Source organism: Callithrix jacchus, chromosome 6, assembly GCF_049354715.1.
Source record: "Callithrix jacchus isolate 240 chromosome 6, calJac240_pri, whole genome shotgun sequence".
In the NCBI taxonomy this organism is placed as follows: domain Eukaryota; kingdom Metazoa; phylum Chordata; class Mammalia; order Primates; family Cebidae; genus Callithrix; species Callithrix jacchus.
In genome coordinates this window covers 71,709,698-71,733,371 of record NC_133507.1, presented here as the reverse complement: position 1 = coordinate 71,733,371, position 23,674 = coordinate 71,709,698, and the positions used below count along the sequence as shown (strand labels likewise).

The window sequence follows — 23,674 nt, the reverse complement described above, 5'->3', positions numbered from 1 at the left end:
TTTGAATATACCACTACCATGCAATCTGTAATTAATTAATTGATGTAGGCATTGAGAATTAGTGGCAGCAAAAATTGCAAAAAGAGTTTCCATCAGACAATATGCATATCCTGCTGGGGAAACAAACCACTGCAATGAAGTAGCCTTGGAAAAAAGAAAAAAAGAGAACGACCTGAATTTTATGTCTGTAAAGCCTCTGGGTCAACTACCAATTTATGGCAAACAGAAAGAACAGAGGAGAGAGGAATATGTTAAACTATTAAGACACCAAAAAGATAAAGTCAACAAAATCCAGCATAGGAAATTTTGCATATAAATTTATTTGTTTCTTCAATAAATAAAATGCAAAAGGGGAAAATAGATGGAATGGGGAGGCCTATAGATTAAAAGACACTCAAAAGATCTAATTTAAAAGCTAAAACTGAAGTATAACATTGAAGGATGTTCCCTTGGAAAATACAACAATTTAAAAGATAGAACTAAATGGTCTAATCCTGGAGCATTTCAACATCTAGAGATGGATAGAGGTGGAGGAATCAGAAAAGGAATTGAGCAATGACCAGAGAAGCAAGAGGCAAAGGAGGCTGGTATCATAGAAGCCAAGGGAAAAGCATGCTCTGAGATGTAGTAGTTGTCAACTGAATCAAATGTTGTCATGAAGTCAGTAAGACGAAAATTGAGAATGGTCATCAGATTTGCCAACACACAGTTCATTGGTGACCTTGCTAAAAGCAGTGTCAGAGGAGCTGAGAGCAAGCTAAATCAGAATGAGTGACAGTAACTGGAAGATGAAAAGAGACATTTAATGGCTATTGGGAACTCTTTAAGAATGTTTGCTTGAGAAGAGGGGCAGAGGTATAGCTTGGTAGCTAAGTGACAATACAGGGCTGATAGAGATTTCTTTTTAAAGTGGAATTTCTTCCAGCATATTTGTATGCTTAGAGAGAGCTTGAAGATACAGGAGAGAAACAGAATAAGCAAAAAAGAAAATTTTTGCGGAGATGACATGGGATGAAACCCAAAACACACATGGAAACATTGGTCTCTGATAGAGGGAGGTTTGCTCTCTCTGCTAGAGAATGCCCATTCGGGTGTACTTGCAGATTTGGTGGTGGAGAGGTAGGGGAATTTTTACAGATGGATTACATTCTTTCCTTTCAGTTTGAAACAAGCCCATCATCTTCAAAGATGTGGAGCTGTATCAGGATATCCCATTTATTAATCATGGATTGAGGGTAGTGGTTTTTAAATTGTTTTGGTCCATTACCCACTAATAAATATATTTTTCTTATGACACACTATACACAAACATAGATAATTGAAATCAAATTTCATAGCCCAGTGCTTACTCCTATTAGGTATGTTCTCTTTTCTTTCTTTTTTAAGCATACCAGGCAAACTAGACTGGCAAGAGCTACAACCTTATGAAGCAGAGCACAGGGTTGGGGAGGAGGAAAATAAAGGGGATCCTATTCTGTGTTAGAGTAAATATGACTCCCAAGCAGGGACTGGCCTTGCTGTCTCACAAATTCATGTAAATTAAGAATATTAAATCAGAAATTGACTAACAAGATTATTTCCAATACACTTACATACTAAAATATTGTTAAATAATTTTCTTATTTTTTTTCATTTTATTGGGAATTTATAGCATTGACCTATTATAGTATATAAATAAGACACTTATGTAAACATTAAAGAATAATTAGACAGATACTATAATCACTACCCTGGTTGAACAATAAAGCGTTTCCAGTAACCTGGAAGCCCCTACTCCCAACTGTCTCTCCATCTGTGAGAGGTGATTTGATTACCTTGATTCTACTTGTAATCATTCTATTTTTCTCTTTCATTTTGCCACTTATGCATATATCCCTAAATAACATAGGTTAGTTTGGCCTGCTTTTGTACCTTAGACAAAATACTACACAATAGGGCCGGGCGTGGTGGCTCAAGCCTGTAATCACAGCACTTTGGGAGGCTGAGGCGGGTGGATCACGAGGTCAAGAGATCAAGACCATCCTGGTCAACATGGTGAAACCCCGTCTCTACTAAAAATACACACACACACACAAAAATTAGCTGGGCATGGTGGCGCGTGCCTGTAATCCCAGCTACTCAGGAGGCTGAGGCAGGAGAATTGCCTGAACCCAGGAGGTGGAGGTTGCCGTGAGCCGAGATCGCGCCATTGCACTCCAGCCTGGGTAACAAGAGCGAAACTCCGTCTCAAAAAAAAAATAATAATAATAATGCATAATATGCATGCTTTTATATCTGACTCCTTTCACTAAATATTATGCCCATGATGCTATTTTATTCATTTTCATTGCTGGATGTAATTCTGTATATGAATATACTACATTTTTAATATTTATTTACTGTTGAACATTTGGCTTGTTTTCATTTGGGAATCCTAGTTTATGTCCTTCTACACACATGCAGGAGCTTCTCAAGAGCATCTATCTAGCAGTAAAATTACTAGATCAGCGAATATGAATGCTTTCAACCTTATCAGTTAAGTTCAAATATTTCCAGTTTACACTCCCACTGCAGTATGTGCTTCCCATTGTTCTATATTGTGACTAATTTATTTTGCTAGATTTCTTGATATTGTTGCCAATTTGGTGGGTACATATTGGTAATTCATTGGAGCTTTAATTGGTACTTCTATATTTTCATATGTTCATTAGCCATTTGGATTTCAGATTTTTTTTCATTAAAAAAATGCTAGTTAGATCTGATCTTTGACAAACCTGAAGAAAACAAGCAACGGGGGAAGAATTCCTTAAATAAATAGTCCTTGGAGAACTGGCTAGTCATACACAGGAAACTGAAACTGGACTCCTTCCTCACATTATACAAAAATGAACTCATGACGGATTAAAGATGTAAATGTAAAACCCAAAACCATAAAAAACCTAGAAGAAAATCTAGGCAAAACCATTCAGGACCAAAGCACAAGCAGAGATTTCATGATGAAATGCCAAAAGCAATTGCAGCAAAAGCAAAAATTGGCAAAAGGGATCTAATTAAACAAAAGAGCTTCTGCACAGTAAAAAAAAAATTATCGTCAGAGTGAACAGAGAACCTAAAGAATGAAAGCAATTTTTTGCAATCTGTCCATCTGACAAAGGTCTAATACCCAGAGTCTGCAAGGAACTACCACATGTCACTTAATTGTTCTCCAAATGGTGGTGCTACCCCTTACAGTACTATCACCAGCTACTAGTCTGACTGTTGGGAAAATGTAAAGGGAATGATATTCAGCTGGAATTTGAGTGTGATCCTCTGGACATCAGTGTGGATGTTGATGTCAGAAAGGATCTGTGGACTCTGAGCAGTATCCGTGTTATGATGTTTAGAGAGGGTATGCTCTGACACGACAGGGCTTTCTTGGATCTATGTCTGAGGCATCACATCAAGCAAACTGAGGCCCCATAAAGGAACATCATAACCCTAGGAGATACCTTAAACACTAATGCTCACTACTCCTTAGCTCTTGTTAAACAATTCTTCCTCTCTTTTTATGAGATGTCATGATGAGGCAACTAGAAGGGTGTTAGAATAAATTTTAGAAGGCAGATAAGGATATTGTCCATAGAATCTTTTGTGAAGATTTATTCTAATGGGGTTGTACTTGTATTTTTTATTTCCATGATGTTGGGGACAATCACAAAGTCAAAGATTCCAATAGTTAGACTGGCCTTTTATTTTTTTTTAACATTATTCCAGTAATTGCATGGAGACTGCAACCCCTGGGAGGTAAGTGGGAGCTACAATAGAGAGAGAAAGGAGGCGGGTAATCTTAATGGTAACATGGCAACTTTTAACAACACTAACTTGCTATCCTGCTTGAAAAATCATTTTTAGAAATAGTCAAATATTTATGCTTGAGTTTTATTTGAAATGCTCCTTTTCCATAAAAATCATCTAAATATTTAATAATTTGGAACTTTTGACAGCATTCCAAATATTAGGAAATTTTAAATATTTCTTTTAAATAATCACACAAATATATGTATTTTTCCAAACCAAAACAGATATTCCCATGCTGGAAATGTTATTTCTGATTTCTAATTTATTCTTTTTTTACTAATTTATTCTTAAGGGCTAATTTGCAAAATGAAATTGTTTGGATGATTAACCAGTTTGCAGTAAACATGGTGTACCAAATTGGTTTCTAAATTTAGAGAAAGGTTGAGTTTCCTCTTTTAATAATCAAGAAATAACAGAAATATTAATGATAATGAAGCTTCCATAATTAAAAAGTCAAATTCTGAAATAGCAAGCAGAAAAGAACATTAGCAGGTAGCAGCTACATAATTTATAATTCTCACAAATAGTTATTTTGAGCTCTTTTCATAGGATAACACAACCTCCAACATGCAGTTTACTAAAATATAGTGTATGCACTATATGTGCCATAATTCACTTCCATAATTTGGGGGAATTTAGTGCTATTAAATATAACTTAAAGATGCAAGTATACTTAAAGGTCACAAAAGAAAGGCAAATTTGTTTTATTGGATGCTATGATTTCTATGTCTGCTATTTCAAACATTATAGAGAGTATTATTTATTATTCATATAAATGTTTTCAAAGAAAAATTTCCTTTACCTATAGAATTTGAGGATGAGCTCTATATTTTAAACACAGTAGACTCCATGTCTTTTCTTGGAGGTTTTCGAGGACTGATTTTTGGTAATATTTCTTTGGCATAAAGTGTTCTATGAAGTCCAGCTTCTCGAAGCGCTAACTCAAAGCGAAGTCTAGGGTCAGAAATTATCTGTAGAAATAAAAACACAATTTAAATAAATAGCAATTCATCAAACTAAAATAACTTTTAACATTTAGTTCCATGTTTTCCCAAGCGAATTTGTTTTTGCTGGACAGATGACTAGGTGACAGTAAACTTCGTGAATACAGTGACTATATTTTGGAAACATCCAAACCTTTTCTACATTATCACTTTTCAGTACATCAGCAGTTTCCAATATAAGGTGTATAGTATATTGTGCACTAGATTAGTCAAAATATAATGCATTAAAATCATTAAAAGATAAAGTAAAAGAAGCTTACTTTCAGTACTACTATTGATTTATGACTTATTGCTGGCTGGAATTATAAAATATAGATCATTGATTAAAATAAATCTAATCCATAACCTTATACATCTGTCTTTAAAATGACATCTTAATTTCTCCATCATTTGGCAATATGTAAATTAAGTTTAAACACATGGCCACCACTTGAAAAACAAAATCAATAGAACTTTTCTTCCAAGGCTGGATTTCTATTTCAAACAGAAGTAGAAAATGCCTCCATCAATCTGATTGTAAGTGGGAGTAGACATATGAGCAGTTCAATTTCTGTTTTCATTTATAGCTGATTGGATCTTATTCCTCTCCCCTCCTCCTATGAATATTAAATGTCAACAGACACTGTTTGAAATAAGAAGGTGGCCACATATGGATTTTACCTAATGAGGCATTTTACATGGACTTGAAGTCCCCCTAGAGGATGCAATAATAAGCTATTAAAAGCAGCCCTTCCAGGCACTCTCAGACAAATTGAGGCAATAAAAATGTACACCGATAGCTACAGATTACAGCAACATGTGGCAGATGCCCTAAAAGTAGTAAAACATCGAGATGCATCTTCTGGTGCTGGTGGCATGAGGATGGTCTTGGTGAAGATGAGCAATTAAACTAACCTTAAAGTGCAACTTAGTCTATACAGCAGACTGGGGAGGAAGAGACCTAATGAGAAACTCAGAGGTGAAATAGGTCAACTTGGGCGAAGGGTAGTTTGAGTAGAGCACTGGTTACCATTGAGGAACACTGAAAATAGATGCTTCTCGGACTGCGACTTGAACTTCAAAGGCTTGCACGGCCATGCTGAGTCTAACGAGCTACTAGGGTTATGTTTATTTCTGGGTTTTGCATGGAAATAATATAATATTTGCAGTTGCATAGGAAGATGGTTCCGATTGTAAGTTCAGAATAAATTAGGGTGGCAGGGAAAGAAGAGGCGGAGGCCAAAAGAGTGATTAGGAGTTTACTACAATTGTCTAGCTGTAAAGTAATAAATGTCTGAACTTGGCTGGTAGCAAGGAAGAGATAACTCTTAGAAACACTATGAAAAGAAGAATCAATTTTACTTGGCAGCTGATCAGATAAAGGGCTTGGAGCAACAATGAGTATAAAGTCAAGAATAATACAGATTATTTGTGTCTGAGAAGCAATGAATTTGAGTCTTAGACCCAGGTTTTTCCTCTTCTGTCTCAATGTCTTCTCCCTGGTCCGCTCTCATGTGCTCCAGTGATTCATGTTCAATCTGTATGCCATTGACTCCCAAATTACAACCAGGACTCACCTCTTTCTTCAGCTCCACGTTGTGAGGCTTAAATTTTTTTATTACTCAATTTTTGCATAGCTAGAGAGTGAACTTGAGATCTCCCTTCTACTTGGACTTCCATCTTCCCAATTCCCTTCCCTGGAGGCAGCCCATCAGTTTCTTGTAAATGTGTACTAGATATTTTTATCCTAAACACAGTATAAGTAAAATAAATTCTTTCTTTCCCTAAATCTGCTTTTTTTTCCCTGTATTCTTATATAGTTAATGGCAGCACCACCGGATGATTATAATTTACTGAATTACTACTAGGTGCCAGGAAATCCTTTAGGCAGTTGACATTTATTATCTCTAATGCTCACAAGAACTTTGTAAATAATTATTTTACAGATGAAGAAAACAAACATAAAGATGTAAATAGCTTATACAAGTGCACCCAGCCAATAAACAGTGAATGTGGATTTGAATCCAAAACACCAGCTTTTAGTATTACTTGCTGTCTAGCTTGCAGTCATTCTTACTTTCTTTTTCCCCTCCCCTTCCCAGCCAGAGCCATCCATGAACCCACCACCATCACTACTTCTATGAAGGTTCTGCCATTTTAAAAGGAACTCACCCCAATCCACCCCTACCCCCACCAATTTTTCATTCAGGACACATAGCTAACACATAAAACTGATTACAGTTATGTGTCACTTAACGACAAGGATACATTCTGAGAAATGTGTCCTCAAGCAATTTTGTTGCGTGAATGTCATAGCATATACTTACATAAACCAAGATGGTACAGCATTCTGCACACCTAGATTATATGATACAGGCCACTGCTCCTAGGCTATAGCTTGTACAGCATGTAATTTTGCTTATTATTGTAGGAAGTTGTAACACAATGCTAAGTACTTGTCAATCTAAACATAGCAGAGGAAATGAACTGTACTATGATGTTAAGACACCACTAGGCAATAGGAATTTTTCAGCTCTGTTATAATCCTAAGGGACCACCAACATATATGTGGTCTGCCTTTGACCAAAACACTGTTATGTGGCACATGACTGTATATAATAAGTTTCAAAATCTGGCATCAGCATACAGATGCCTTAGTAGGAAGACCTACTATGCTTTTCACTGCCTGAACCTAACCCATGTTTCCAGTCTCCTCTCTCAGAATGTGTCATGTACCCCTTGTCATTCTCCTTACACTGAAGACATACCAGCAAGAGCTGTGCACCACCCTCTTAGGCTTGGTCAAACCCAGATGTGAAATAGCTCAACTTGGGATGAGGGTTAGCCCAGCTGCTTGAGGCTTTTCAGCTTCTGATTTTAATTCTTTCAAGCCTCAGCTGTTCTCCCCACTTTGGCAGCTAGGATCTAGAGACACCTCTTCCTTCTCCCTATGTATCCTCCCCCACAACCTATTTTGTTGTTGATATGTTGTTATTATTGTAAATCATCTGAAATGGATTTTGCTACTGCTGCCAAAAATCTTTGACTAAGACAGGGCTCAGCAGTTTTCTCTCTGATACCTTCTCTGACTTCTCTAGTCAGGGTCAGTCATCCCTTCCTCTTCCTAGGGCAACCTTAGACCTTCATTATGTAGTTGATCCCACCCTAGTGGCACTGTTCTTGTACATTGCTACTTTCTTCCCTGGCAGCCTCTTTTGCTCACTTCCTCCAGACGAGATCAGTCTGTCTTGCTCAGATGTAACCCAGGAACCATATGCAGAGCAAAAATATAATATATGTTATATTAATATTGGTTCAATTAATAAATGAATGAATTATGCCCTTTATAATCCCTAGCAAAGTACGCAGCACATAGTAGAGACATAACATGTTTATTTGGTAGTGGATGAATGGACGATTTTCTGGTTTTTAAATAATTAAATAATTATTTAGCTTCTCTCCTTAGATTTATAGAATTGACAACCACACTTCCTTAATTTCAGTGACTGATATTTATTCATTCATTTATCCATCCATCCATCCATCCATCCATCCATCTGTTCTCCCTCCTACCTTCCATCTGTCAATCCTTCCATCTAAAAGATTTTTTTAAAATACTTTCTCAGTTATAGGCACAGATTAAAATGAACCCTAGGTCCTAAAAAATGGTTAAATAAACCCTTAATACTTTTTTCCATAGAAAATGCTTTATTTTATCATAAGCTCTTATGTATTATCTTCTGTTTATTTTAATTTCTAAAAGCTTTCCTCTGCTTTGTCATCAGTATCAGCTGTTTAATATAATTTATGTCATGAATTTAAATATAATTCTTAATGTAACAGAGAAACATTTAAACAAAACACAATATTAATAAAGAACTCTCAAATAACATTTTGTAAAGAGATTTTTAAAACTTTTAAAAATAAAAGTTTCAATGACAGAGTTATAACATTTTTAGGTAACCTCTTGTTCTATGGTAACCTACTAGCCAGTTTGTAATATTAAGAATTATGAAGTAATTATATACTATCATTTAGAAGTAAAAATTATGCTAATATGTGTGATAGTCAAATGTAAATATTGAAAACTGTTGTAACCTTAAACACATACTTCTACAGTCCTTGTCATCATCATGGCTTTTTCATCAGCCATGCTAATTTCCATAATTACCTGCTGTTCATTGTATGTATTCAATGTGAAGAGTGGCTTTTGAAGAATAAATTCTTCTTCCATTTCAATGCCCATCTTAGCTTTCGATGCCATTGTATCTGACATCATTCTAACAGGATCAAATTGAGCAACAACAGCAACCTAAAAATGAGAAAGCATGGCTACTGGGAACAAGGTTCAAACTAAGTATTTCTGGGCAACATTATTGATGTCTAATGCCCATTAAAGTTAAGAAATGTTATTAAAGGTAAAGCCTGAGACGAAAGGGCAGAGAAAACATTAATTGGCCAGTCCTAAAGATCCACAAAGGAGTGAACACAAAACAAGACAGTACATATAAGACAAAATATGAAAGTGCCATGGCATATAGTTATTTGCTAATGATTAAATAATTATAATTACTTCCAGATAACAAGTTATCTTTCTGATATGAAGTCACAGGAAATCTTGTATAGAAAACCTTACATATTCAACCACCTTGAAAGTCACAGAAAGTAAAAAAAAAAAAAAAATTCACTTTTTAACCATTAGCAATTTATGCTTATATTAACGACCCCATGAAGTTTTCTAGGAAGTTTAATATGGTTGAACTAGATCTAGAGCATAACATTCATGGGTCAAGTCAAGTGTGCTGGCATTAGGGAGCAAGGTAGGTAAATTTCCTTTTACCAGGCAACTAGATTTCCAGAGACTGCTAGAAACCATTGTCCTCCTTTGACTGAAAAAATTGCAAAGTCGTTTTAACCCAAATGCTTTTGTGTTTTATGATAATCCAAACCTGCATCTTAATGAAAAGAAGTCAGTAATTTTGTAAATGATGTGCACCATTAATAACACCTGCCTATTAATTTGGAAAGTCAAGAATTAACATGAAGAAAATGGCATTCTTAATGCATTTAAAGACTGTAATGAAATAACTGAGGGTTGAACAAGCTTTAATTACTATAGGTTTCCTAGCTAAAATAGCTTACAACACAGTTCTAAATACTGAATATAGGAAAGAGATAACAGCTATTTTCTCTTTCAAAATATTGACAGACGGAAAGAATTCTAATCATATAGACACTGTTGTTATCAAAGTTATGTTTTGAACAAGAATGTATTTAGTAATAGTGACATTAGGTCTTGTACCCAGAGGGCCATGGTATATAAATATTTGCTAATGGCTGAATAACTAAAATTTTGTAGGATCCAGGATTACCAGGACTTATATTTCTATGCTTTAAATTTATCTTTATAATCTTTTTTATCAAAGAAGAAGATGATATAATATTTGTATGCATTTACACCACATCTAGACCATCTCATTTAGCTATACTTCCTTGGTCTGAATCAGTATAACATTTACTATCTTTGTGACTTTCAGGAAAGCACCTAACCTCTGTGGCCCCTCTGTTTCCTCTTCTGTTAAATGGGGATATGAATATTATCTACATCATAAAGTTGTTGTAGAAATTAAAGTAATACCTAACAGCATTTAGAAGAGGGCTTTACACTTAGTAAATAACGAATTTGAACTCTTATTATTGCAAAACTATAAGGCAGGTACTATTATTCCCATTTTTCAGGTGAGGAAATAAAGCTTACAGAGGTTAAGTAAATGACCTGTTTCCAGTCCCAGGGAGTACAGAACCAGCTTGTACCAGGTTGGAAGGACACCAGAGGCCTAGTTCTTATCCATGATTCTGTGTTCCCTCCACCAACATAGGAAGGAAATCAAGTGGTCCTTTCCTACTAGCTGGGAAATGCTATCAATGAAGACTTCAGGGATTTTGAGTTGAAACAACCACTTAAAATTCAACACTCTGAAAAATTACCATGTAAAACTTTCACATTTCCCAAGTTCTTAAATTCTTGCTCTTGCCCTCTACTACATATTTTTACCTACTTTTGCTTATTTTCACTAGGCAAAGTGATGGGAGGCTTTTATTTCTCCACAAAATAGGTATTTTCTAAAAAGTAATTTTTAACACATTTGTTTACTGTGTTATGTTTCCAAAGGGAGGCTCCTATACCAAAGAAGATTATCTTGATTGAGCTCCACTAGGTTTCTCGAGACCAGTAAACTTCGTAGACTAGATGTACAGCTTCACTGTTGTAAACAGAAACTATCCAGCTAATGAACTCTAGATGGCCCGGATATAGTTAAATCTTGGGAGTGCTTTTTAAAAGGCGATGATAAAGTTCTTTCAATACATTGAGAAATTGGAAATGCTTCAATATAATCTAATTGCTCCCAGAAATGAAGAGCAGTGTCCCAATTTGGAAAAGTTACATTTTATTTTATTTTTTTAAAAATTTTTTATTGCATTTTAGGTTTTGGGGTACATGTGCAGAAAATGCAAGACAGTTGCATAGGTACACACATTGCAGTGCGTTTTGCTTCCTTTCTCCCCTTCACCCACATTTGTCATTTCTCCCCAGGCTATCCCTCCCCAGTTCCCCCTCCCACTGGCCCTCCCCTTTTCCCCCCAATAGACCCCACTGTTTAGTACTCCCCTCCCTGTGTCCATGTGTTCTCATTTTTCATCACCCGCCTATGAGTGAGAATATGTGGTATTTCATTTTCTGTTCTTGTGTCAGTTTGCTGAGAATGATGTTCTCCAGATTCATCCATGTCCCTACAAACGACACTAACTCATCATTTCTGATTGCTGCATAATATTCCATGGTGTATATGTGCCACATTTTCCCAATCCAGTCTATCATCGATGGGCATTTGGGTTGATTCCAGGTCTTTGCTATTGTAAACAGTGCTGCAATGAACATTTGTGTACGTGTGTCCTTATAGTAGAACGATTTATAGTCCTTTGGATATATACCCAGTAATGGGATTGCTGGGTCAAATGGAATTTCTATTTCTAAGGCCTTGAGGAATCGCCACACTGTCTTCCACAATGGTTGAACTAATTTACACTCCCACCAACAGTGTAAAAGTGTTCCTTTTTCTCCACATCCTCTCCAGCATCTGTTGTCTCCAGATTTTTTAATGATCACCATTCTAAGTGGCATGAGATGGTATCTCAATGTGGTTTTGATTTGCATCTCTCTGATGACCAGTGACGATGAGCATTTTTTCATATGATTGTTGGACTCATATATGTCTTCTTTTGTAAAGTCTCTGTTCATATCCTTTGCGCATTTTTGAATGGGCTTGTTTGTTTTTTTCCTGTAAATCCGTTTGAGTTCTTTGTAAATTCTGGATATGAGCCCTTTGTCAGATGGGTAAACTGCAAAAATTTTTTTCCCATTCTGTTGGTTGCCGATTCACTCTAGTGACAGTTTCTTTTGCCATGCAGAAGCTGTGGAGTTTCATTAGGTCCCATTTATCTATTTTGGCTTTTGTTGCCAATGCTTTTGGTGTTTTGTTCATGAAGTCCTTGACTACTCCTATGTCCTGGATGGTTTTGCCTAGATTTCCTTCTAGGGTTTTTATGGTGCCAGGTCTTATGTTTAAGTCTTTAATCCATCTGGAGTTAATTTTAGTGTAAGGTGTCAGGAAGGGGTCCAGTTTCTGCTTTCTGCACATGGCTAGCCAGTTTTCCCAAGACCATTTATTCAACAGGGAATCCTTTCCCCATTGCTTGTTTTTGTCAGATTTATCAAAGACTGTATGGTTGTAGATATGTTGTGTTGCCTCCGATGCCTCTGTTCTGTTCCATTGGTCTATATCTCTGTTTTGGTACCAGTACCATGCTGTTTTGATTACTGTAGCCTTGTAGCATAGTTTGAAATCCAGTAGTGTGATGCCCCCTGCTGTGTTCTTTTTGCTTAGAATTGACTTGGCTATGCGGGCTCTCTTTTGTTTCCATATGAAGTTTAAGGTGGTTTTTTCCAGTTCTGTGAAGAAAGTCAATGGTAGCTTGATGGGGATAGCATTGATTCTGTAAATTACTTTGGGCAGTATAGCCATTTTCACGATATTAATTCTTCCTAACCTTGAACATGGAATGTTTCTCCATTTGTTTGTGTCCTCTCTTATTTTGTTGAGCAGTGGTTTGTAGTTTTCCTTGAAGAGGTCCCTTACATTCCTTGTGAGTTGTATTCCTATGTATTTTATTCTTTTTGTAGCAATTGTGAATGACAGTTGGTTCTTGATTTGGCTCTCTTTAAGTCTGTTATTGGTGTATAGGAATGCTTGTGATTTTTGCACATTGATTTTATATCCTGAGACTTTGCTAAAGTTGCTTATCAGTTTCAGGAGGTTTTGGGCTGAGGCGATGGGGTCTTCTAGGTATACTATCATGTCGTCTGCAAATAGAGACAATTTGGCTTCCACCTTTCCTATTTGAATACCCTTTATTTCTTTTTCTTGCCTGATTGCTCTGGCCAGAACTTCCAGTACTATATTGAATAGGAGTGGTGAAAGAGGGCATCCTTGTCTAGTGCCGGATTTCAAAGGGAATGCTTCCAGTTTTTGCCCATTCAGTATGATATTGACTGTTGGTTTGTCGTAAATAGCTTTTATTACTTTGAGATACGTTCCATCAATACTGAGTTTATTGAGGGTTTTTAGCATAAAGGGCTGTTGAATTTTGTCAAATGCCTTTTCTGCATCAATTGATATAATCATGTGGTTTTTGTTTTTGGTTCTGTTTATGTGGTGAATCACGTTTATAGACTTGCGTATGTTGAACCAGCCTTGCATCCCTGGAATGAATCCTACTTGATCATAATGGATAAGTTTTTTGATTTGCTGTTGCAATCGGCTTGCCAATATTTTATTGAAGATTTTTGCATCTATGTTCATCATGGATATTGGCCTGAAGTTTTCTTTTCTTGTTGTGTCTCTGCCAGGTTTTGGTATCAGGATGATATTGGACTCATAAAATGATTTGGGAAGGATTCCCTCTTTTTGGATTATTTGGAATAGTTTCAGAAGAAATGGTACCAGTTCCTCTTTGTGTGTCTGGTAAAATTCGGCTGTGAACCCATCTGGACCTGGGCTTTTTTTGTTTGGTAGGCTCTTAATTGCTGCCTCGACTTCTGACCTTGTTATTGGTCTATTTATAGTTTCAGCTTCCTCCTGGTTTAGGCTTGGGAGGACACAGGAGTCCAGGAATTTATCCATTTTTCCAGGTTTACTAGTTTATGTGCATAGAGTTGTCTGTAATATTCTCTGATGATGGTTTGAATTTCTGTGGAATCCGTGGTGATTTCCCCTTTATCATTTTTTATTGCATCTATTTGGTTGTTCTCTCTTTTCTTTTTTATCAATCTGGCTAGTGGTCTGTCTATTTTGTTGATCTTTTCAAAAACCAGCTCTTGGATTTATTGGTTTTTTGAAGAGTTTTTCGTGTCTCTATCTCCTTCAGTTCAGCTCTGATCTTTGTTATTTCTTGTCTTCTTCTGGGTTTTGAGATTTTTGATCTTGCTCCTCTAGCTCTTTCAATTTTGATGATAGGGTGTCAATTTTGGATCTCTCCATTCTCATATGGGCACTTATTGCTATATATTTTCCTCTAGAGACTGCCTTAAATGTGTCCCAGAGATTCTGGCATGTTGTGTCTTCGTTCTCATTGGTTTCAAAGAACTTCTTTATTTCTGCCTTCATTTCATTGTTTATCCAGTCAACATTCAAGAGCCAGTTGTTCAGTTTCATGAAGCTGTGCGGTTCTGGGTTGGTTTCTGAATTCTGAGTTCTAACTTGATTGCGCTATGGTCCGAGAGACAATTTGTTGTGATTTCAGTTGTTTTGCATTTGCTGAGGAGTGCTTTACTTCCAATTATGTGGTCAATTTTAGAGTAGGTATGATGTGGTGCTGAGAAGAATGTATATTCTGTGGATTTGGGGTGGAGAGTTCTGTTAATATCCATCAGGTTTGCTTGCTCCAGGTCTGAGTTCAAGCCCTGGATATCCTTGTTGATTTTCTGTCTGGTTGATCTGTCTAATATTGACAGTGGAGTGTTAAAGTCTCCCACTATTATTGTGTGGGAGTCTAAGTCTCTTTGTAAGTCATTAAGAACTTGCCTTATGTATCTGGGTGCTCCTGTATTGGGTCCATATATGTTTAGGATCGTTAGCTCTTCTTGTTGTGTCGATCCTTTTACCATTATGTAATGGCCTTCTTTGTCTCTTTTGATCTTTGTTGCTTTAAAGTCTATTTTATCAGAGATGACAATTGCAACTCCTGCTTTTTTTTTTGCTCTCCATTTGCTTGGTAAATCTTCCTCCATCCCTTTATTTTGAGCCTTTGTGTATCCTTGCATGTGAGATGGGTTTCCTGGATACAGCACACTGATGGGTTTTGGATATTTATCCAATTTTCCAGTCTGTGTCTTTTGATTGGTACATTTAGTCCATTTACATTTAGGGTTAATATTGTTATGTGTGACTTTGATACTGCCATTTTGATGCTAGCTGGCTGTCTTGCCCATTAGTTGTTGTAGATTCTTCATTATGTTGATGCTCTTTAGCATTCAGTATGATTTTGGAATGGCTGGTACTGGTTGTTCCTCTCTATGTGTAGTGCCTCTTTCAGGAGCTATTGTAAAGCAGGCCTGGTGGTGACAAAAATCTCTGAGTACTTGCTTGTTCGCAAAGGATTTTATTTTTCCTTCACTTCTGAAGCTCAGTTTGGCTGGATATGAAATTCTGGGTTGAGAGTTCTTTTCTTTAAGGATGTTGAATATTGGCCCCCACTCTCTTCTGGCTTGTAGAGTTTCTGCCGAGAGATCTGCTGTGAGTCTGATGGGCTTCCCTTTGTGGGTGACCTGACCTTTCTCTCTGGCTGCCCTTAGTATTTTCTCTTTTATTTCAACCTTGTTGAATCTGACGATTATGTGCCTTGGGGTTGCTCTTCTTGCGGAATATCTTTGTGGTGTTCTCTGTATTTCCTGCATTTGAGTGTTGGCCTGTCTTGCTAGGTGGGGAAATTTTCCTGGATGATGTCCTGAAGAGTATTTTCCAGCTTGGATTCATTCTCTTCGTTCCCCTTCTGGTACACCTATCAAACATAGGTTAGGTCTCTTCACATAGTCCCACATTTCTTGTAGACTTTGTTCATTCCTTTTTGCGTTTTTTTCTCTGATCCTGGTTTCTCATTGTATTTCATTGAGTTGATCTTCGACTTCTGATATTCTTTCTTCTGCTTGGTCAATTCGGCTATTGAAACTTGTGCATGCTTTGCAAAGTTCTCGTATTGTGTTTTTCAGCTCCTTCAATTCATTCATATTCCTCTCTAAGTTATTCATTCTTGTTATCATTTTCTTGAATCTTTTTTCAAATCTTTTTTCAAGGTTCTTAGTTTCTTTGCATTGATTTAAAACATGATATTTTAGCTCACAAAAGTTTCTCATTATCCACCTTCTGAAGTCTAATTCCGTCATTTCGTCACAGTCATTCTTCGTCCAGCTTTGCTCCCTTGCTGGTGAGGAGTTTTGGTCCTTTGTAGGAGGCGAGGTGTTCTGGTTTCGGGTGTTTTCCTCCTTTTTGCACTGGTTTCTTCCCATCTTTGTGGATTTATCCACCTGTCATCTGCGTAGTTGCTGACTTTTCGATTGGGTCTCTGAGTGGACGCCCAGATTGTTGATGATGAAGAATTTCTGTTACTTGGTTTTCCTTCAACCAGTCTAGCCCCTCCACTGTACGACTGTTGAGGTCCACTCCAGGCCCTGCTTGTCTGGGGTGCACCTATAGTAGCTGTGGAACAGTGAGGGATGCTACTAGTTTCTTTTTCTGCTATATTTGTCCCAGAATGATGCCTGCAAAATGTCAGTCTTTTGCATAGAGGGGTCAGGGAGTTGCTTGAGGAGACAGTCTGTACTTTATTGGAGCTCAAGTGCTGAGCTGTGCGCTCTGTTGTTCATTCAGGGCTGTTAGGCTGCTACGCTTAATTCTGCTGCCGCAGAACTCATAAAAAAACCCATTTTTTTCTCAGATGCTTTGTCTCGGGGGGGTTGGGGCTTTCTTTGTGAGTGTCCATTGTGCTGTCCTGGCCAGCTAGGTGGCAGTCTAGTCACTTTTTGCCTGCCAAGGCTCCGCCCTGCTGGTGTGAGGTTCGCCTTGTTTCTGCAGGCTCTGCCGTGCTGCTGCGGTCTCTGCCCTGCTGCCACCGGTTACTCCCTGGGGCAGAGTCTCTCTGTTGTGGCAGGTTGCCTCGGCAATGGCAGGCTGCATCAGCAATGGGTGTGTACCTCAGTAGGCGTGGATTGGTAATGGCAGTCTCCCCTCCCCCATGGAGCTGTACTGTCCTGGGTTCAGCTATGCCCGCACCCGGAGCATTTGGAATCGCCATTTTGTTTGTCCCACTGAGCTACCCCAAATGCTGTTTCCCTGGAATCTCCTGGCCTGGCTCACTGTCCAAGTCCCATTCAGTCTCAAGTTCAGCCTTCTCAAGTCTCAGATTGCCAGTTCAAGAGGGCACCCAGACCAGTGCACTTTGTGCGGAGCGCTGTGGAGCGCCGCTGTGCTACAGCGCCGGCCGCCGGCTGCACCAGCCAAAACGTCTGCCTGGCGTCCCGTGTCTCTTTTATACCTGGGAATTTCCCCGTTCTGTGGGCAACAAAGATCTGTCTGGAAATGTGGCCCTGACTCACCCTCCGCGCATTCACCGAGAGCTTCAATCCTGGGTTGTTCTCACCATGCCATCTTGAGTCCCTCCCCAATCAAAAGTTACATTTTATATAGCAGATGTCATGAACTAAGCCCCAGTAAGAAAGCTATTAAGAGCACTCAGAAATGTTTTTTTAGAATCACCCATGAAAATTTCCAAATTAAAAACACCTGTTTCCTAAGGGCTTCTAGCCGCCGTGCTCTCTCTTTGTCTTCATGAGCTTCTTGAAGGGCCGCCTCCTTTTTCTCCATCAAACGCTTTTCCAATAATTCTTGTCTATATTTAACCCTTTAAAAGTAACACAGAAGGAAGTTGTGGAAGCATCATAATAGTATCGGAGATTGTACAGAAAACAGCATATGGGCAGAACACATCTCAGAGATGACATCACTGTCACATTTTGTTTTTACTTGGTTTTTGTTGATTTATCATGTCCAAACAAATAAAAGACACTTGTTTAAATGCAATTCATAGTAATTCTAATACCAACCAGAGAAATGCAGGAAAGTGTGGTGGTAAAATTCCATTTATCTCATTCCTCATTAAAATCACTTTATTAACTCTCAATCTGCCCACTGGCTGCTATAACTCCGTGACTGACTCACTCTCAAGTGAGCTACATTATAGCAGTCTCCCAATGAGAAGTTTTAGCACACATTGAATTGTTAGAAAGTCTGCATTACTGATTAAATATACAAAGTTTTCAAAGGAAAAGTAAAATAAACTGCTACAATAATATGTCTAAATTATTTTATTTACTAGAGCTTAAACTTTACATATATTGTCATCTACATTCTCACTTTCTGAGTTGGGGTGTGTGTGTGTGTGTGCGTGCATGTGTGTGTGTAAGCAACTTTTAAAATTGCACTTTGACATCTGTAGATGGCAGCAAAAACATGACTTTCCCTTAGCATTCTATTTCCAACCCCCTTAAAATCATCAGCTATTAAAATATGGCACGCTTAAATACCAGCTTAAAACCCTGTGCTCCTTGGCCCTCCTCTGCTGCCTTTTTTGGGCAGCCTCCCTTGCCATCTCCTTGTCCAAGCTATTCTATTGAATTATAGAGATGAAATTCATCCTTTCAAAAGAGTAGGCACCTGGGTTCTCAGGGGAGTATTAGCTCTTCACTCTGCCTTCCATCATTGACAGTTTAGATTTAGCTTTCTCTGTGGCATCAGCCACAAATATCCTTTACCCTTAGTGTGCACACCTGCATTTTCCAAGGTAGAGACACCCTCACTGGACCTTTTACATTCTGGATTATTGCATGTTCACCATGCATCAGTTCTTGTGCTAAGTGCTTTTATATGTTTTAGCTCATTTAGACCTCACAACATTCATATGCTGGGGTGCCATATTTTAATTCCCTTTTATGGATATAAAGAAGTAGAAGCATAGACATGTGATCTAAGAGAAGTACACATAAAAGCCACTGAAAATTTGGAGAAAGGTGAGATGTCCAATTGCTGCATTGTGGGAGGGGTTGGCAAAACTTAGCAAGAGCTTCATGGAGGAGGCAGTATCTGAGCAGGGTCTTGAGGATTAGGATTCCAGGCAGAAGAGCAAGTGCAGGGTTGGCATCTGAGAGTGGCCCTCACTTGCCGTGACCAAGTCATGAGGGCCACAAGAGGGGAAGAGCTCAGGGTGGTAAGAACAGAACAAGTGAATGACAAGTGACAGAGAAGCCCAGGCAAGTGCTGGTGGCTGAGGCTGGCAGTCACAGGGTTCCCTTAGGAAGATATGCTCCTGGGGAAAAATACCCAAGAAACAGGTTGTTCATGAGGCTGGGATGAAAGGAGAAGCACAGGAGAGAAAAGGAGGGAAACATGCAGTGGATCCTTGTGGAATACAAAACCTAGAATGGGATTTAGAGGCAAAATCCTAACCTCCTTTGATAGCCATGAGTGTCATTGCCAAAATCAGGAGTCAATATAGTCAAGACACATGGATTAAGACCACAGACTAGAATGCTCCCCTTCTCTCATGTCTCCACATCATGGAAAGCTCTATTTCTCATTCTCTCCACTTTCACTAAGGCATGACATGACACAACCTCCCTAATGAGGTTCTACTCAATTTAAGCACTGAGTACAAGCTAAGTGAACTACTGTGAAGGTTCAATTAAAAAATACCCTGGGATTTGACAATTACCATATGCTAATTCTCAGAAAAGGAAAGTTTCTCTTCCTTTGGGATATATAGGTTGCTTTGTCTGCAACAAAGTTTTTGTCTGCTTTGTGAAAAAGTAATAGTTGTTACAGTCAGGGGAGCTTGACTAGTGAGGAAAAAAATTGCAAAGAGAGAAAGGCATTTGAACTTGTGTGGTAGAGAAGGCTGACTAATCGTTTACTTTGAGGCTCATTCATTCATTTAACAGCTATTTGTTGAGCACCTGCCATGCATCAAGAGCTGTGTTAGGCATTAATGATATAACGTCAACATGGGAGACATGCTCCCATCCTCGAAGAACTGACAATCCAATATAGAAACAAAGACCCAGGCAATTAGGATAAAGGGCAGCTTGTGCTCTGATAGGACAGTGGGGTAGAGACCACGGGAAAGACAGCTTTGCTAGACTGGGCTTTCAAGGCAGTATCTATAATAAGAGGAAGTGCTCTGAATTTGAGATTCAAAGAAGGAGCAAGAACGCACCAGGAGGGGAGAGGATAGAAAGAATGATTCAGACAAAAAAGTAGCATGTGAAGGCCCAGAAATGAGAGTGTGCGGGTATATCTGAAGAACTAAAAGAAATTCAGAATACCCAAAGATGAGCAAAATAAGGTGCAAAGGGCCAAGAACTGAAGCTAGAGAAGCAAGAGGAGCTGGATTGTGGGGGCTTTGAAAGCATGATGGCTTTTGATCAGAGAGAAATATCTGCTGCGATGTGGAGAATGGGTTGTTGGAAGGCAAGACTAGAGATGGGCAATCCAGATGGGAATGGAAGGTCTCCTGCTCTAGGATGGGGGAGGAGTATTCATGGGAAACTATGTGGATTAAAGGATATGTAGAAAATAAAAATCAATAGAAAGTTTTTGTTTATTTTATGGGAGAGGAAAAGAGATAGAGGAAGTTTTCTGTCTTACACAGTGAATAATGGTGTTCCTCCCTAAGGTTGGGAACGTACATGAGAAACAGGGAAGTGAAGTAATTAAGTTTAGTTTGAACACAGACCAGTCTTCACAATACCTGGGCTGGAAAAATACATGGGGACATCTTTACCAGTAGAACGGAATTGAAGCCACAAGGCAGATGCCATCATATAGGAAAAGAGCATAGAGTAAGAAGAGAGGTAGGCCTGGGATTTCCTAAGGAAACAACACTTAGGAAAGGGACAGAAGGAGAGAAAGCCATTTAGGGAAATAAGGAGGATACGTGGTCCTAAGACATTAAGGAAAATGGGGTGAACAACATCAAATGCAGAAAGATCAATTCTAGTGCAAAATAATTATTGGGTTAAACAACAGGGAGTCATTGGTGACCTTGGCAAGAACATCCTGTAGAGGTGGAGGAGGTGAGGTAAGGCAGTAAGAGAGGGCCTGGAGACAAGTCCTGCAGCAAAACTGATGCAAATGGACAGGCAAGAGACAAGGCAGCACTGGAGGGTGCACAGAGCCGACCACAGTGGCTTTGGCTCCAAAGTGATGATCAAGGTTACTCTGACTGCCTGAAAGATTGGCCATGGGAAAATTTCAGGACTTAGGAGACACACTCAAATTCTTCATTTTTACAGATGCTGTGGTTTAAACTCAAATAATACTTCACTTAAAAGGGAGAAACTCTTGGTGCTTCTTTCTTCTACTCTGGATAGAAAATTTTCTTTGCCTAAAGAGAAGTGATGCAGAAAAACTCCTGGGAGGAAGCCAAATACTCACATATTCATGGGGAAAGAAAATAGCAACACAGTAAAGTCAATCATTTGGAAAATTTTCCACATAAATGCTTTTAGCCATTTGAGGTAGCAGATTTTCTCCAAATTAAACTGTTGCTGTGAAAGTCAATGTCAAGAAGTGGCTAAACTCAATAGTTTTTAAGTTGTGCACTGAATTCCCAAACAGCAACCTTCTTGGGTTCATTTCTCAGTCTATTATATGCTCCCCGAGTCTACAAAGGTTGAAAGTGCTGCAAAAGAGGCATTTTCGACTTCTCTTGGGGGAGGAGAAGCATCATATTGTTCAAAAGCAACAGCTGCTGCAGAATCAGGCACAGCACTAACAATAATCTGAAAAGGATTTTATTTAAGCCTCCAGGCCTGAGTTTAGTTGAAGGGACAGTATGCTCTCATGTAGAAATGGAGAATTTATGTATCACTTATGAGACTTTTTAATGTGTGTGCTGCACTCTAAGAAATGAATATATAAATGCAAATGTTTGGAAACACCTTGATGTGTAGTAACAACTTCCCTGTGCTTCACTGAAACTTCAGTAAGAACCGGGCAAAATAATAAGTACCAAATCTTGACTGCCCTTTTATCTGGAGTCATAGCTAACTTTTCTCTAAAGAGAAGCTACAGCCACCAAGGGTAGCTTCTGACAAATGGCCAATAGTGGCAAGTTCTACAATTTAAAACAAAGAAACGAACAAAAAACTTAAGCAATATAATGGAGCATAAAGACATATCTTAATCAGGTTTTCTAACTAGTATGAAACTCCCCCTCACCCCACCTAATATTTCAGGCAAATAGTTTGTACTACTTAATTAAAGGCAGTTTGTAAACAAACTTGCTACTTAGTGTTTAAGTCATGTGATTTATTCAATATGAAAAATAAATCTTTAAACAGGCACGTGCCGGAGGTGCTACTATCAGGTGTTTCAGTGGCAGCATCATGGGGAACCTGTTTCTGCCTGTTGAGAAATTCATTTTTGGCTCAGATTTTACTCAGGAGGTTGTTCTTCTCACCAAGCCGAGGGGACCCCTTCATTAGCTACAGGGCGCCCCAACAGGGAAGAAAGTGTAGATCAAAGCAGGCAGGCCAGGTACCGGCACCTTTTAAGTGAAGGGGAGGTCTGCCCAGAGAAAAGAATGTGAATTGCACAGGCAGATGTTCACACTGAAGGGCATCACCCCTCTAACCACACAGGCTGGGAGTCTTCACTCATTGGGAATTCTGGCTAAGGGCGTAAGCAGAGACCAATTTCTGCAAACAGGAATGTGAATCCTGACACAAGAGAGTGACATCCTGGTACAGATCGGCATGAGGCAAAAACAAAGAAAACTCACAGGGTCTCTGCAAAACCAGAAAAGATGAACCCATGCCAGCCCCAAACAGATACCATTGTTCCAGCTCAGAGAGCTTACTGGTTCCTTTGTGAAGTTATTGAAATCCTATCTTTTAATTGATGAATTAGTTAAATTAGTCAACATAGAATTACTTAAGCACCCACTATGTGCCAAGCATGGTTCTAGGTGCTCAGCTTACAACAATGGTGCGGGGGTGAGGGGAATAAAACAAAAAAAGTTCCCCCTCTATTAAGTTTTACATAATTTGTGATCTGTTATGTATAAACATGACTAAATGAACACTGTAGTAAAGTCACAAAATTGTTTTTAATACATTATTTTTGAATTTATTTATAAACTTCCAAATTAGAGAGCCCTTTCTCATTGCTACAGAATGATGGTTCTCAATCACTGAAACTTATAAAATGACCTGCAATGCCAAGACCTCACACCAGAATAATTGCATCAGAATATGGTAGTCAGGCCCAAGTACTGGCATTTTGTCGAAAGTTCGATTAGATGATTCTAATGAGTAGACTAGGATGAGAACCAATGCTACATAGCCTAGTGATTCTCAAATGAGCGTACATCAGAATCACCTGTGTGGCTGGTTAAAACTCAGACTTCTGGGCCAGCTCCAAAGTTACTGATTCAGTAGTTGTGAAGTGGAGCTCCGAAATCTGCATTTCTGACAAGTTTCCAAGTGATGCTGATTGTGCTGGTCTGGGGACCATACTTTGAGAACTGCAGCATAAATATACAGATTAAAAGGACTCTACCTGACTATTGTTATCAAGACAAAACCAGATACAAATTACTACCTATACAGGGCTTATTTCTGTTTGCCTGTGCTAAACATGATAGTTATATGCCTCGGGACTGTTCCAAACTAGAAATTCTTGCTTGGTGCTGTTAACATTCCAGAG

At 38.5% G+C, this 23,674-nt stretch overlaps 1 protein-coding gene across 9 annotated transcripts in view; it reads right to left on the bottom strand.

Moving 5' to 3' along the window:
* Positions 1 to 23,674, bottom strand: part of CCDC148 (coiled-coil domain containing 148) — a 297,672-nt gene that overhangs the window by 2,857 nt on the left and 271,141 nt on the right. For 8 of the 9 annotated variants that reach the window (XM_078327716.1, XM_078327714.1, XM_078327718.1 and 5 more), the window contains 3 exons: positions 17,696 to 17,813; positions 8,971 to 9,111; positions 4,619 to 4,787 (listed from right to left, as the gene is read on the bottom strand). In XM_078327716.1, the coding sequence (XP_078183842.1) occupies positions 4,641 to 4,787; positions 8,971 to 9,111; positions 17,696 to 17,813 (406 nt within the window). In that variant the 3' untranslated portion in view covers positions 4,619 to 4,640. Of the gene's footprint in view, positions 1 to 4,618; positions 4,788 to 8,970; positions 9,112 to 17,695; positions 17,814 to 23,674 lie in introns of those variants that run through there. The other variant, XM_078327721.1, reaches the window with a different exon arrangement.